At 50.1% G+C, this 13,346-nt stretch overlaps 1 protein-coding gene across 2 annotated transcripts; it reads left to right on the top strand.

The window, feature by feature from the left end:
• Positions 1-7,855: 7,855 nt before the first annotated feature.
• On the top strand, positions 7,856-13,073 carry GHRL (ghrelin and obestatin prepropeptide). Of its 2 annotated transcripts, none has more exons than XM_025885503.2 (5): positions 7,856-7,933; positions 8,394-8,515; positions 8,746-8,859; positions 11,848-11,956; positions 12,942-13,073. In XM_025885503.2, exons 2-5 carry the CDS (start codon positions 8,408-8,410, stop codon positions 12,959-12,961), a joined length of 351 nt encoding a protein of 116 aa, XP_025741288.1. In that variant the 5' UTR covers positions 7,856-7,933; positions 8,394-8,407; the 3' UTR covers positions 12,962-13,073. The 2 variants fall into 2 exon arrangements, with proteins under 2 accessions (XP_025741288.1, XP_025741287.1); XM_025885502.2 differs by having other exon boundaries at positions 8,743-8,859.
• Positions 13,074-13,346: the final 273 nt, after the last annotated feature.

Raw genomic sequence — 13,346 nt, 5'->3', positions numbered from 1 at the left:
TGGAGAAAAAACAGCAAATAAAGCCTAAACCCAGCAGGAGAAGAGAAATAATAAAGATCAGAGCAGAAATCAATGAAATAGAAACCAAAAGAACAGTAGAACAGACCAACGAAACTAGGAGCTGCTTCTCTGAAAGAATTAACAAGATTGATAAACCCCTGGCCAGACTTACCAAAAAGAAAAGAGAAATGACCCAAATCCACAAAATCATGAATGAAAGAGGAGAAATCACAACCAACACCAAAGAAATACAAACAATTATAAGAACATACTATGAGCAACTCTATGCCAGCAAATTAGATAACCTGGAAGAAATGGATGCATTCCTAGAGATGTATCAACTACCAAAACTGAACCAGGAAGAAACAGAAAACCTGAACAGACCTATAACCACTAAGGAAATTGAAGTAGTCATCAAAAATCTCCCAACAAACAAGAGCCCAGGGCCAGATGGCTTCCCAGGGGAATTCTACCAAACATTTAAAGAAGAATTAATACCTATTCTTCTGAAACTGTTCCAAAAAACAGGAATGGAAGGAAAACTTCCAAACTCGTTTTTATGAGGCCAGCATTACCTTGATCCCCAAACCAAAGACCCCATCAAAAGAATTACAGACCAATATCCTTGATGAACACAGATGCAAAAATTCTCACCAAAATACCAGCCAGTAGGATCCAACAGTACATTAAAAGGATTATTCACCACGACCAAGTGGGATTTATCCCTGGGCTGCAAGGTTGGTTCAACGTCCGCAAATCAATCAAAGTCATACAATACATTAACAAAAGAAAGAACAAGAATCATATGATCCTCTCAATAGATGCAGGAAAAGCATTTGACAAAGTACAGCATCCTTTCTTGATCAAAACTCTTCAGAGTATAGGGATAGAGGGTACATACCTCAATATCATAAAAGCCACCTATGAAAAACCCAGAGCGAATATCATTCTCCATGGGGAAAAACTGAGAGCTTTCCCCCTAAGGTCAGGAACGCGGCAGGGATGTCCACTCTCACCACTGCTATTCAACATAGTATTAGAAGTCCTAGCCACAGCAATCAGACAACAAAAAGAAATCAAAGGCATCCAAATTGGCAAAGAAGAAGTCAAACTCTCACTGTTTGCAAATGATATGATACTGTATGTGGAAAACCCAAAAGACTCCACCCCAAAACTGCCAGAATTCATACAGGAATTCAGTAAAGTGGCAGGATATAAAATCAATGCACAGAAATCAGTGGCATTCCTATACACCAACAACAAGACAGAAGAAAGAGAAGTTAAGGAGTCGATCCCATTTACAGCTGCACCCAAAACCATAAGATACCTAGGAATAAATCTAACCAAAGAGGCAAAGGATCGGTACTCAGAAAACTATAAAATACTCATGAAACAAACTGAGGAAGACACAAAGAAATGGAAAAACGTTCCATGCTCATGGATTGAAAGAACAAATATTGTGAAGACGTCAATGCTACCTAGAGCAATCTACACATTCAATGCAATCCCCATCAAAATACCATCCACTTTTTTCAAAGAAATGCAACAAATAATCCTAAAATTTGTATGGAACCAGAAAAGACCCCAAATAGCCAGAGGAATGTTGAAAAAGAAAAGCAAAGCTGGTGGCATCACAATTCCAGACTTCAAGCTCTATTACAAAGCTGTCATCATCAAGACAGTATAGTACTGGCACACAAACAGCCACATAGATAAATGGAACAGAATCGAGAGCCCAGAAATGGACCCTCAACTCTATGGTCAACTCATCTTCGGCAAAGCAGGAAAGAATGTCCAATGGAAAAAAGACAGTCTCTTCAACAAATGGTGTTGGGAAAATTGGACAGCCACATGCAGAAGAATGAAACTGGACCATTTCCTTACACCACACACAAAAATAGACTCCAAATGGTTGAAAGACCTAAACGTGAGACAGGAGTCCATCAAAATCCTAAAGGAGAACACAGGTAGCAACCTCTTCGCCCTCAGCCACAGCAACTTCTTCCTAGAAACATCCCCAAAGGCAAGGGAAGCAAGGGCAAAAATGAACTATTGGGATTGCATCAAGATAAAAAGCTTTTGCACAGCAAAAGAAACAGTCCACAAAACCAAAAGACAACCGACAGAATGGGAGAAGATATTTACAAATGACATATCAGATAAAGGGCTAGTATCCAAAATCTATAAAGATCTTATCAAACTCAACACCCAAAGAACAAATAATCCAATCAAGAAATGGGCAGAAGACATGAACAGACATTTTTCCAAAGAAGACATCCAAATAGCCAACAGACAAATGAAAAAGTGCTCAACATCGCTCGGCATCAGGGAAATCCAAATCAAAACCTCCATGAGATACCACCTCACACCAGTCAGAATGGCTAAAATTAACAAGTCAGGAAATGACAGATGTTGGAGGGGATGCAGAGAAAGGGGAACCCTCCTACACTGTTGGTGGGAAGGCAAGCTGGTGCAACCACTCTGGAAAACAGTATGGAGGTTCCTCAAAAAATTGAAAATAAAGCTACCATACGATCCTGCTATTGCACTACTGGGTATTTACCCCAATGATACAAATGTAGGGATCTGAAGGGGTATGTGCACCCCGATATTTACAGCAGCAATGTCCACAATAGCCAAACTGTGGAAAGAGCCAAGACGTCCATCGACAGATGAATGGATAAAGAAGATGTGGTATATATAGACAATGGAATATTACGCAGCCATCAAAAGGAATGAGATCTTGCCATTTGCAATGACATGGATGGAACTGGAGGGTGTTATGCTGAGTGAAATAAGTCAATCAGAGAAAGACATGTATCATATGACCTCACTGATATGAGGAATTCTTAATCTCAGGAAACAAACTGAGGGTTGCTGGAGTGGGGGTGGGGTGGGAGGGATGGGGTGGCTGGGTGATAGACGTTGGGGAGAGTATGTGCTATGGTGAGCGCTGTGAATTGTGCAAGACTGTTGAATCACAGATCTGTACCTCTGAAACAAATAATGCAATATATGTTAAGAGAAAAAAAAAAGAAGATAGCAGGAGGGAAAGAATGAAGGGGGTAAATCGGAGGGGGAGATGAACCATGAGAGACGATGGACTCTGAAGAATAAACTGAGGGTTCTAGAGGAGAGGGTGGTGGGGGGATGGGTTAGCCTGGTGATGGGTATTAAAGAGGGCACGTTCTGCGTGGAGCACTGGGTGTTATGCACAAACAATGAATCATGGAACACTACATCACAAACTAATGATGTAATGTATGGTGATTAACATAACAAAAAAAATTTAAAGGAAAAAAAAAGTTAAAAATAGAACTACTCTATGATCCAGTAATTGCACTACTTTGGGTATTTACCCAAAGAACACAAAAATACTAATTAAAAGAGATATGTGCACCCTGATGTTTATAGCAGCATTATCTACAATAAATTTATGCAATAAATGTATACAATAAAATTATGCAAACAGCCCAAGTATCCACTGACTAATGAATGGATAAAGAAGATGTGGGTGTGTGTGTGTGTGTGTGTGATGGAGTATTACTCAGCCATAAAAAAAGAATAAAATCTTGCCGTTTGCCACGACATGGATGGAGCTCAAGTGTATGTTAAGTGAAATAAGTCAGTCAGAGAAAGACAAATACCATATGATTTCACTCATATGTGGAATTTAAGAAACAAAACAAATGAGCAAAGGGGAAAAAGTGAAAGTGATAAAGCACGAAACAGATTTTTAACTATAGAGAACAAACTGATGGTTAGCAGAGGGGAAGTAGGAGGGGATGGGTAAAATAGATGATGGGGATTAAGGAGGGCACTCGATGAGCACCAGGTGATATACGGAAGTGTTGAATCACTATATTGTACACCTGAAACAAATATTACTCTGTGTGTTAACTAAGTGGAATTTAAGTTAAAACTTTTTTTAAAAATTCAGATTCTGGGGCCCCACTCCAGACCTATTAGATCAGAATTAGAGGCATTAAAAAAAAAAAACACCCAGCATTCTTAGAAGCTTTCCCACAAATTCAGTGCAGCCCAGCACAGGCCTCCACCCACCAGTTGACATCAGAAGGTTTTAAAGTACTCACCCTGTGATCCCCTGGCTCTCAGTGGTCCCTGCCTAAAGCTACACTGGCCGCAACACGGGGAGAACAACTTCAGCACAGAGGAGGTGGGAGTCTACTCGGGCTGTGAGGGGCCAGTGCACACTAAGGAAGAGGACATAAGGAAAGGGAAAGAAGTTCGGCCAGGATTACGTAGGGTGAGGGGAAGGGGGATCAGTACCAAACAGGACTTTCCAGGATTAGAGAGCAAGGCATATTCTTAGGCTGAGAGCAGAAGCTGTTGGGAAGAAAGACTGAAGACAGGGAAAAGAAACTCCATGATGGCAGGAGAACGGGAAGCCTTGGTGGGAGACCCGGCTTGAATAGCAGGAGGCATGAAAGAGAGTGTGGCTCAGGTTGTACAAGCTCCAGAAATGACACTCGTGATTATCTAATCTAGAACTGCACCATCCAGGGCAGTAGCCATGAGCCACATGCAGCTACTAAGCACGTGTGTGGTTTCCAGCACACCAGAGCTGTGCTGGAAAATGTAAGGTGCCCTGAATTTTGAAGACTCAGTAAAAAGAAAACCAGTGTCAGGGCGCCTGGGTGGCTCAGTTGGTTAACCGACTGCCTTCGGCTCAGGTCATGGTCCTGGAGTCCCGGGATCGAGTCCCGCATCGGGCTCCCTGCTCAGTGGGGAGTCTGCTTCTCCCTCTGACCCTCTTCCCTCTTGTTCTATCTCTCATTCTCTCTCTCTCAAATAAATAAAAATCTTTAAAAAAAAGTGTCTAATATCTCATTAATCATTTTGGTATTGATTACATGTCAAACTGATATTTTGGATATATTAAATAAAGTATATTAAAATTGATTTCACCTGATTTTACATTTTTTAATATGACTCCTAGGAAATTTAAAATTACTTATGAGGCTCCTTGAGGCTGGCGTGATTATTTCTGTTGAACAATGCTGATCCAAAAGTTATGGAAGCCAGAACAAAAAAGAAACCCCACCAAAAAAAAAAAAAAAAAAAACCCACCAAAAAATACCCTATCTGCAACCCTATCACCAAAAAACAAAAACCTCTTTCTACAACCCCAAAATCTGCCTCATTCAGACAGAGGGCTGGCCAATTGATGAAAACAGTGCTACCCAAGCCAATTAATTCAGTAGAAGTGATAGAAGTGTATAAAGATAAATTTGTTCTCAGACACCATTTACATATAGCAATTAATTCAGAGATGGTGAGTGTTTCTCATCCATTCTTAAGGCAGGCCCTCAAGGCCCTACCATGGGAAGGAAATCACCAACCAGCAAGCAACCCAGAGGAAGCATATGCACCAAGCACCCGCTAAGCTCTGAGAAAGACACAGGATGGGGGGCGGGGGGGGGATGCCAAACCAGCCTTGGTATTACCCACATGTGAAAGGGATGAGGAGGAAAATAAGCCTGGGGAAAGTTAGTTCCCCCCCCCCACCTCCTGGAGTCACACCATCTACCTCCAAGCTCCCCTTGATTCCAATGTCCGTGCGTTCCCCACCCCACGCTTGCCCCTGCTCCCACAACTGTGAGTGGGCAGTGAGGAACGTTCTGGGTGCCACTTGGCTCCTTCCTCAACGGTTCTGGCATCCATCAGATGTTCCTTCCTCCACCAACCAGCCTCGACTCGGTGGTATGTGGTTAGGGTCATTTCCAACACACAGGCCACCTCTCTGTTCCCCAAAGATAACAGAGCGAGCAGGGGTGTTTGCTGGCTGGTGGCCTTATCTAAGATCAACACTGGCAGCTCCTGTGTTCAGATGACTCCAGGGTCAGGATTAAGTGAAGGCTTCATGGCTCAGCAGGTGCCTGGTCACCATAGTTGGCTTGGGGGAGAGGAGGTTTTTGTTTTGTTTTGCTTTAGGAGGAGGGGCTCTGAAAAAGCTGCAAGTTTCTCCCAGAACTCCCTCTCTCTCCACACCCTTGAGCCAAGTGGTCTAAGCTCAGCTCAGGTGGCCAAGAAGGGTAAAGGTCTCCTGGTGACACCCTTGCATTCTGCTGGGGCTAAAGGAGAAATTCCAGCCCCCCGGGGAACTGGCGAGCTGCTTTCCAGCAGGAGGTACTTACTCCCCCACCTACTAAGGGGCTTAGTCCAGCCCCTCCACTGTCCCTTGAGTCTCTACAAGGGTCCAGTGCCCCCTCTAAGTCAGGTGGCCAGTCATTTGATGGTCCGCTGTCTACTGCCTCGATATCCTAACGGGCTCCCCTGCCCCAATCCCACCCCACTCGGAGCAGACTGATTTTCCTGGAATAGCATGTCTGCTGTGGAATCGGGATGGTCTACCAGGGAAGGCACCGACCTGGCAGCCAGGAAGCTGGGAAGCCAGCACTGCCACGGAAGGCTGTGTGGCTCTGAGCAGAGTGGGGCCTTTTTGGTATTCAGGGCTCCTTCCAGTGAAATCAAAGGTCAGCCTCCCAGCTCTTCAAGGTCTTTGCAACTCTTGTATTCTACTACAGTTCTGTCACTCCTCTGTCCAAGAACCTTCAGGAGCCTCCCTCCCACAGATAAAGCCCCAACTCCTTGGGCTAGCAGTCTTCAAGGCTGTGCATAGCCTGACCCTGAACCGCCTTCTGGACCCTTCCTGATGACCTCCCCCATTGACACCCTCACCCAAGGCAGCCAGCTTTCGTATCGTTGCCCCAAGTGCTCTACACCCATGCCTTCTGTTCACCCTCGCTCCCACCACTCTGCTTGCAGGGGCGCCCTCCCTCCCATCTCCACCATCTGCCTCTTGCATGGAGCTTCCCATGCTCCCATCTCCCAGCCCCCAGCCCCAGCCCCAGCTTGAGGTGAGTTCCTCCTCGGGAATGCTAGAGTCTCTGGGCAGACAATTCATTCAGTCCTTGGGAGTCACTGCCTGGGCATCCAATTAAATGAGGCTCTGCAGACTGGGAAGGAATCCCCCAGGAGGTTAATGAACTCTCCCTCCAAGAACACGTGACCGTGGCATATGCTTGCAAGCCCTGCGGGCCCAGAACACAAGGGGCTGTCCCGTGCAGGATACCTCAGAGGCTATAAAGGATTTTCACACCCATCACCTCAGGTCATCTGTAAAACCACTTTGCGGAGCCACCCTGGCGCAAGGGGGATTGCTGGTGACCTGCCCGGGGCCTGTCAACTTAGGAGTAGACACCGGCGCCAGTCCCGGGCCACCGGCCCTCTGCCGCCAGGTCCAGTCTGTCCCCTCTGGGAACCCAGCCGGGGGAAGGGGAGGCAAGCCAACGCGTGGGTTAGGAACACCAAGGAAGCCGACTCAGGGAGCACCACCCAGAAGAAATGACACGCACAGCCATGGCCAGAGACGATCCGCCCCCCTGCCCCTCAGAGGGGACAGGTCGGCAGCCTGAGCGGCCACCCCTCCCAGCACGGGACTGCCCTGCTGGGGGCAGCAGCAGAATGACAGGAGCCAGGCTCCCCACGAGCTGGAGGCATGCGGGAGCCGGCACATCAGTCACAGAGAAGAGCAGGTCCAGGCTGGAAAAGCTCTCACAAGTCTAACCACCATCTCCGGTCTATCCAGGAAGGTGGGCGGCTTCGGAAGGGGGCAAGCAGAGCAGTGGAGGGCAGCCAAGCGGGCCCAGCCCCCCGGCCTCTCCCCTCCCTCCTGCCCACACCTGGCGACAGCTGCAGCACGTGCAGCGGCCCAAGCAGCCCAGCAGTCTGGCCGGGCTTTTGACCTCCACTGTTGATTGCCACCCAGGGCACACAAGCATCTTCAGTTCCCGAGGAATGTAAAGCAGCCACGAGAAGTCAGGACCGAGTTGCCAGTTCAAAACAAACACAGGGCTCCCTACATAAGGCCCAGACAGCCCCCGGGCACCGCCTCCACCAGGAACCCCAGGTAGGCTCGCTCTCTCTCTCTCTCTCTACTCTCTGGATGTGGCTTTGTGGGTTTAACTTTGACTGCTGGCCATTCACAGGCCCATCTGAACAAAGGGGTGGGGGGGACTGCACAACATGGGGCAGCCCGGCTGCTCAGAGACAGCTGGAGCACCCCCCAAATCCCCATATACCCTGGGGACCCTGCTGGTTCAGCTTCAAGATCTTTCATGAAGAAACCTGGCACAAGCTCCTAGGGGCCCAGGACAAATATGGGGGGGGTCCCACTGCCGCACAGCCTAGGAATAGGATTCGCTACCTGGGGGAGGTAAGCAGGGGGAGCCCCTCTAGCAGGGGTGGGAAGAGCTTCTACTCAGCAGTGACATCCCAGGTCCAAGTCCCCTCACCCTGTCTGCTGGGCGAGGTCCGGGGCACAGGGAGAGACAGGAAGGCACAATGCCTGGAGACCCTCTCTCCTCCAGGCCCATCGGACACCATGCCCTCCCCGGGGACCCTGTGCAGCCTGCTGCTCTTCACTGTGCTCTGGATGGACTTGGCCATGGCGGGGTCCAGCTTCCTGAGCCCCGAACACCAGAAAGCCCAGGTAAAACGTCTCCGCACAAAGCCCCCCATTCAGGCTGGGGTATCTCGTTCCCGCCTTGCCATGTAGCAGCCACAGCTGTGTGACCTGGGCAGTGGCTCAAACTCTCTGGGCTTCAGCTTTCTCCGAGAGCGCACAGGACAACTCTGGGTCTGACCAGGGCTTCACACCTCGCTCTGCTTCTCCAAGTGTAAGGGAGCTTAGGGCCCTAAGAGAATACCTCTTTCTAGCAGAGAAAGGAGTCCAAGAAGCCACCAGCCAAGCTGCAGCCCCGAGCTCTCGAAGGCTCACTCCGCCCAGAAGACACAACTCAAGTGGAAGGGGCAGAGGATGACCTGGAGATCCAGGTTGGTTCCACGGCAGTTCTATGCTTTTGTGGCGGGGCGGGGGGCGCAGGCTAGGAACAGGGACCCACTTACCGACTACTTAAGAAATGTAAAATAGTATGAAAAGAGTTGACTCCAAACTGGGCTCTACCAGGTCTTCGCCCATCAAGAGGCAAATGTCTAAGCGAAGTAACTTTGCTACAACAGAATGGGACAGGACCAGGAGCCAAGGGGAAAGAGGGGTGCTAGCCGACACCAGCTGATTTCAAAAGAGAGTCAGCAAACATGGTGCCAAGAGACAGACAGCCGAGGAATAATCAGCTGGTCACAGGCTGAGGATGTTTCCCCACAGAAAATGGTCTGGTTGACCCAGGGGCATCTCCGACCTCACCCGGGGCAGGAGTGTACCTGGACGGCACCCTGTCAGGCCAGACAGTGGTAGCCCGGCAGCCACTCACCATCCCCATCTGCAGACAAAGACAGGATCAACCGGGCTTGTTTGGGCTCCTACAAACCTTGCACGGGGCAAGGAGAATGTCTGGGAATAAAGGGGGAGATGAGGACAGAGGGGGGGTGAAGGGACTTCCTGGAAGGCGGGCTGTGGTTCAGGGAATGGCTCTGACGACAGACGTCTCCATGCGGTGACACCAGAATTCCCCCAGGGGAGTACTGACTAACGGTGATCGCTGTACTGCTTGTGCCCTGGGCCGAGACTGCACTTACACACTGTCTCACCCTTATCGTACACCATTTAGTCTCTAGAACAAGCTGTGCAGTAAGTAGGTCTGACATTTTATAGATGAGGAACAGACGTTCAGACAGATGAACTCACGTGCCTGAGGTGCCACAGTGTGTGGCAGGGGTGGGGCCCGAGGTCAGGGCTGACTCCAGCTCCCGAGCCCCCCCTTCCCCTCACTGGCCTCACTGGCCTGCACCAAGAGCACCCCCACTTGTCTCTTCTGGCTTGAGAAGCTGAAGTGCATCCTGCCTTGGCCTCACTCCCTACCCACCAGCCTCTCCTATCAACCCACACTCTCTCTGACGCTCACCAGAACCTAGGGGTGTCCTTGGATGCATCCCCCACCATATGTGAGATCCCCGGCCCACCACATTCCCATTCGATTCCTGCAAATCCTCAAACTAAAACCAGGGAATTACCTGGTAAGCTCCAGCCCCAGCCGGCCGGCACTCACCCCAGCTGGGATAGCTCTCAGTCTGCCCAGACAGGGAAGGGGTTTCGGGAGCTTGCTGACTCAAGGCAGGGTTGGGACAACCAGAAGTTTCCAGTTCCCAGGAAGGTCGGCCTCGGAGGACACGGCCTGCACCACCTCCACTAGAACCCGAAGCCTGAGCTGTCTGGGAGCCACGGGGGCTGCCAGAGGCAGGAAGGCCCACCCCCCTGGCTGCAGGGCTCTGGACACACTGCCTAAGCTCCTCCGGCGCTGGGGTTCCACCTCTCCCCCCTTGGGCCCTCCACCTTCCCCCAGACGTGGTCCTCCTGAAATCGACTTCCAGAGCTGGAAGACTTCTGAGACCAAGTCCTATCCCTTCCCCCCGGCCCCATCCCCGACTGAACGGATGAGGCACTGGGGCCAAACGGGCCTTTTCAAGTCCCCAGAAGCAAACCTCCGCCCCAGGAGTTGCCAGGCTGCCTGTCCCCTGCCCCTGCCGCTTAGTTCCAGGGTGCTGGAGCAGCCAGCAGGACCCCAGATTGGGGCTCATGTGGTTCCCGATAAGTCTGTGCAGGCCAGCCCCAGGTGAGAAAAAGGAGCCCTTGCTCCTTGGAAGGGAACCAAAGGGCCAGAGTTCCCTCAAAACCCAGCCAGGTCATTCCCCACTCCCTCCACCTTCCCCATGGAGACCAGGAAGAAGGTAAATGAAAGGGAACAAGGAGCTATTTGTTCTCTCCATAACCTCTCGGAGCACATTTGCTCACGTGTGAAATGGGAACGACAGTGGTACCGGCCGGGCTGAGGGGCCTGGGGGACTGTCCCTAGCATGGAGGCAAGGCCTCGGCCGGCCTAGCGGATGGAGGGGCCCAAGACCAGAAGAGGTTCCCAGGCGGGCAGATGGAAGTCCTGCAGTCTAGTCCCTGGCCGCCACCCCCCTGCAGCTTTGGGCAAGTCCTCAACCTCTCCAGGCTTCCTGCCGGGAGGGCAGGGGGGGTAGAAGGACCAATGACTGAAGGCCCCCTCCCAGCACCAAGATTCCTTCAGTGACTCGTTCAGACATCGCAAGACCAGCATGCAGGTACCAGGTACCGAGGCAGCTACTGGAAGAACAGAGGGAAAGATACCGTCTGCCCTCCAGGGGTGAAAACCATGATGTGGCTGCAAAGAGAGCTCTTTCCCATTTTCCCAAAGCTCTAAGCTTCAATAAACCATCTCCGAGAGTGCTGAGAAAGCAGGGAAAATGGGGTGCTCTCCCTGTAGGAGGGAAGAGACAGAGGCACAGAAAGAAGAAAGCACTTGGCTCAGAGCATCTTTCCAGGGAAAGGTCAGCTTCTTATCTGACTTTCCATGGAACAAGGAAAGGCCTGTGCCCAGGACAAGAAGAACAGCTGCGAAAGGGGGTGGGGGCAGTGGAGGGGCAGAGACCACCACCCAGGCTAGCACTATGACACTGGGGAGACCCACTGTCTCCCCCAGTGCCCTTCCTTACCGGACCCTGAAATTCTATCTTGGCGACTCTACCTTATGCCTTCCAAAATTACAAGGGGAAGTGGGAGCAACCTGGGGAGCCCCACAGCTTCTGTGAGCAACCTCACTAGAGGGAAGGAAAGAGTGCAAGCTAAGTCTCCTCAAGATGGCAGGGGCAGGAAGAACAGGCCTAAGAAGGCAGAGTAAGCTGGCTGAGCTGTCCCGCGGGGGTGCCTGCTGAGCCCCAGGCCCTGCGCCCTCCCGGCCCCGTGCTGAAACCCTGAGAGCCCAGGGCCTCCTTTGGGAGAGAGGTGTGTTGGGAGGGTGTGACCTCTGACACCTCCTGGGTCTTCCCTGCCCCTCCTCCTAGTTTGACGTCCCCTTTGATGTCGGAATCAAGCTGTTGGGGGCACAGTACCACCAGCACAGCCAGGCACTGGGGAAGTTTCTTCAGGACATCCTCTGGGAAGAGGCCAATGGTAAGTCCCTGCCCCAGTCAGGCCACTTCAGCTTCCCTGGAGTCCCAAATGGGAGCCCAGCCTATGGGTGAAAAAAGAGAGGTTTTCTTCCCCTACTCCTGCCTCTCAAAAAGCTTTTTTTTTTTTTAAGATTTTATTTATTTATTTGACAGAGAGAGACACAGTGATTGAGGGAACACAAGCAGGGGGAGTGGGAGAGGGAGAAGCAGGCTTCCCGCAGAGCAGGGAGCCTGATGTGGGGCTCGATCCAGGACACTGGGATCATGACCTGAGCGGAAGGCAGATGCTTAACCATCTGAGCCACCCAGGCGCCCCATCTCAAAAAGCTTCTAATTCCTTTCCCAAATGTCTGCCAGAGAGTGGGCTTGAATGGCTCGGAAGAGGTGTGAGCACAGTCTTTGTATTCCAAGAATGCTCTATGTTCCAAGAACTAGCACATTAACTACCTCTGGGGCCCCAGGGAACCCCAATTTCCTAACCATAAAATGGAGCTAACGCCCACTGTGACAGCATAAAATTATTTGATGTTAAGTACTTTTACTGGATAACTTTACTTCACAAACAAAAGGAATTAGTGCTACCATCAGAATTAAGCAAAGGTTTCTAGGTTTTGTTGTGACTCCCTTCTTGCCGTGTAAAAAGAAACCATCCAATCTGTTCCTGGGGCAAACGCCTGCCTTTGGAAGCACATGACCACCTACAAAGCACTTCCCTAACCAACATGGCCCCACCCTGCATCCCCACCCACCACGTGAGGTAGGCAGAAGCAGGGCACTCAAGCAGCAGCACAGATAAGGAACCCAACACTCAGCTTTCAGGTGATGAGCCCAAGTCACACAGTGCACACTCCCAAGGCCAATACCTGACCCTCCCCTAGCATTACAACACACCACCTCCAACATCACCACTGTGGAAAGAAAGCCATCTTCCACGGCCCTGGCAGGAGGGCGGACACTGAATTTTGATTTGATCTCTTGCTTTTCAGAGGCCCTGGCAGACGAGTGATCATCCACAAGACCGGCCTGCCTGTGTTCCTCCCAAGCTTAGAAGCACTCACCCACTTTTACACTGTTTCTGCAACCCCTCCAGTTCTGAGTGGTACTAGTTTAAGAGGTGAATAAACATTCAAACTGTATGCTGAACGTTTAAAGGAGAAATTTATTTCACCAAAGATGCAAACTTCACATTACACTGAAAAAAAAAAAAAAAAATTTTTTTTTTTTTAACTACAGTCAATGGGAAGAGAAAAAAGAAGGATATGTAGTAAGGCAGGTATGCATGCTTAGGAAACCAAGAAAGAAAGGGAGCAGGGGATGGGAGAGGAAGAAGACAGTTTTTGTAAATATCACAGCTTCCGGAGCACAGTGAAGTTACAATGGGAGCTTAGTAA

This window comes from Callorhinus ursinus, unplaced genomic scaffold (genome assembly GCF_003265705.2).
Source record: "Callorhinus ursinus isolate GAN/ISIS: 27379988/994484 unplaced genomic scaffold, GSC_fseal_2.0 scaffold15, whole genome shotgun sequence".
NCBI classification, from domain to species: Eukaryota; Metazoa; Chordata; class Mammalia; order Carnivora; family Otariidae; genus Callorhinus; species Callorhinus ursinus.
Note: the sequence above shows the minus strand (reverse complement) of the source record. Positions and strands in the feature narration are given on the sequence as shown.

Excerpts from the sequence above, each read along its gene's own strand:
- GHRL (XM_025885502.2), top strand. The coding sequence starts at position 8,408 with ATGCCCTCCCCGGGGACCCTGTGCAGCCTGCTGCTCTTCACTGTGCTC. Across the intron at positions 8,860-11,847 it reads AGGATGACCTGGAGATCCAG|TTTGACGTCCCCTTTGATGT; the intron begins GTTGGTTCCACG and ends CCCTCCTCCTAG. Across the intron at positions 11,957-12,941 it reads CCTCTGGGAAGAGGCCAATG|AGGCCCTGGCAGACGAGTGA; the intron begins GTAAGTCCCTGC and ends CTTGCTTTTCAG.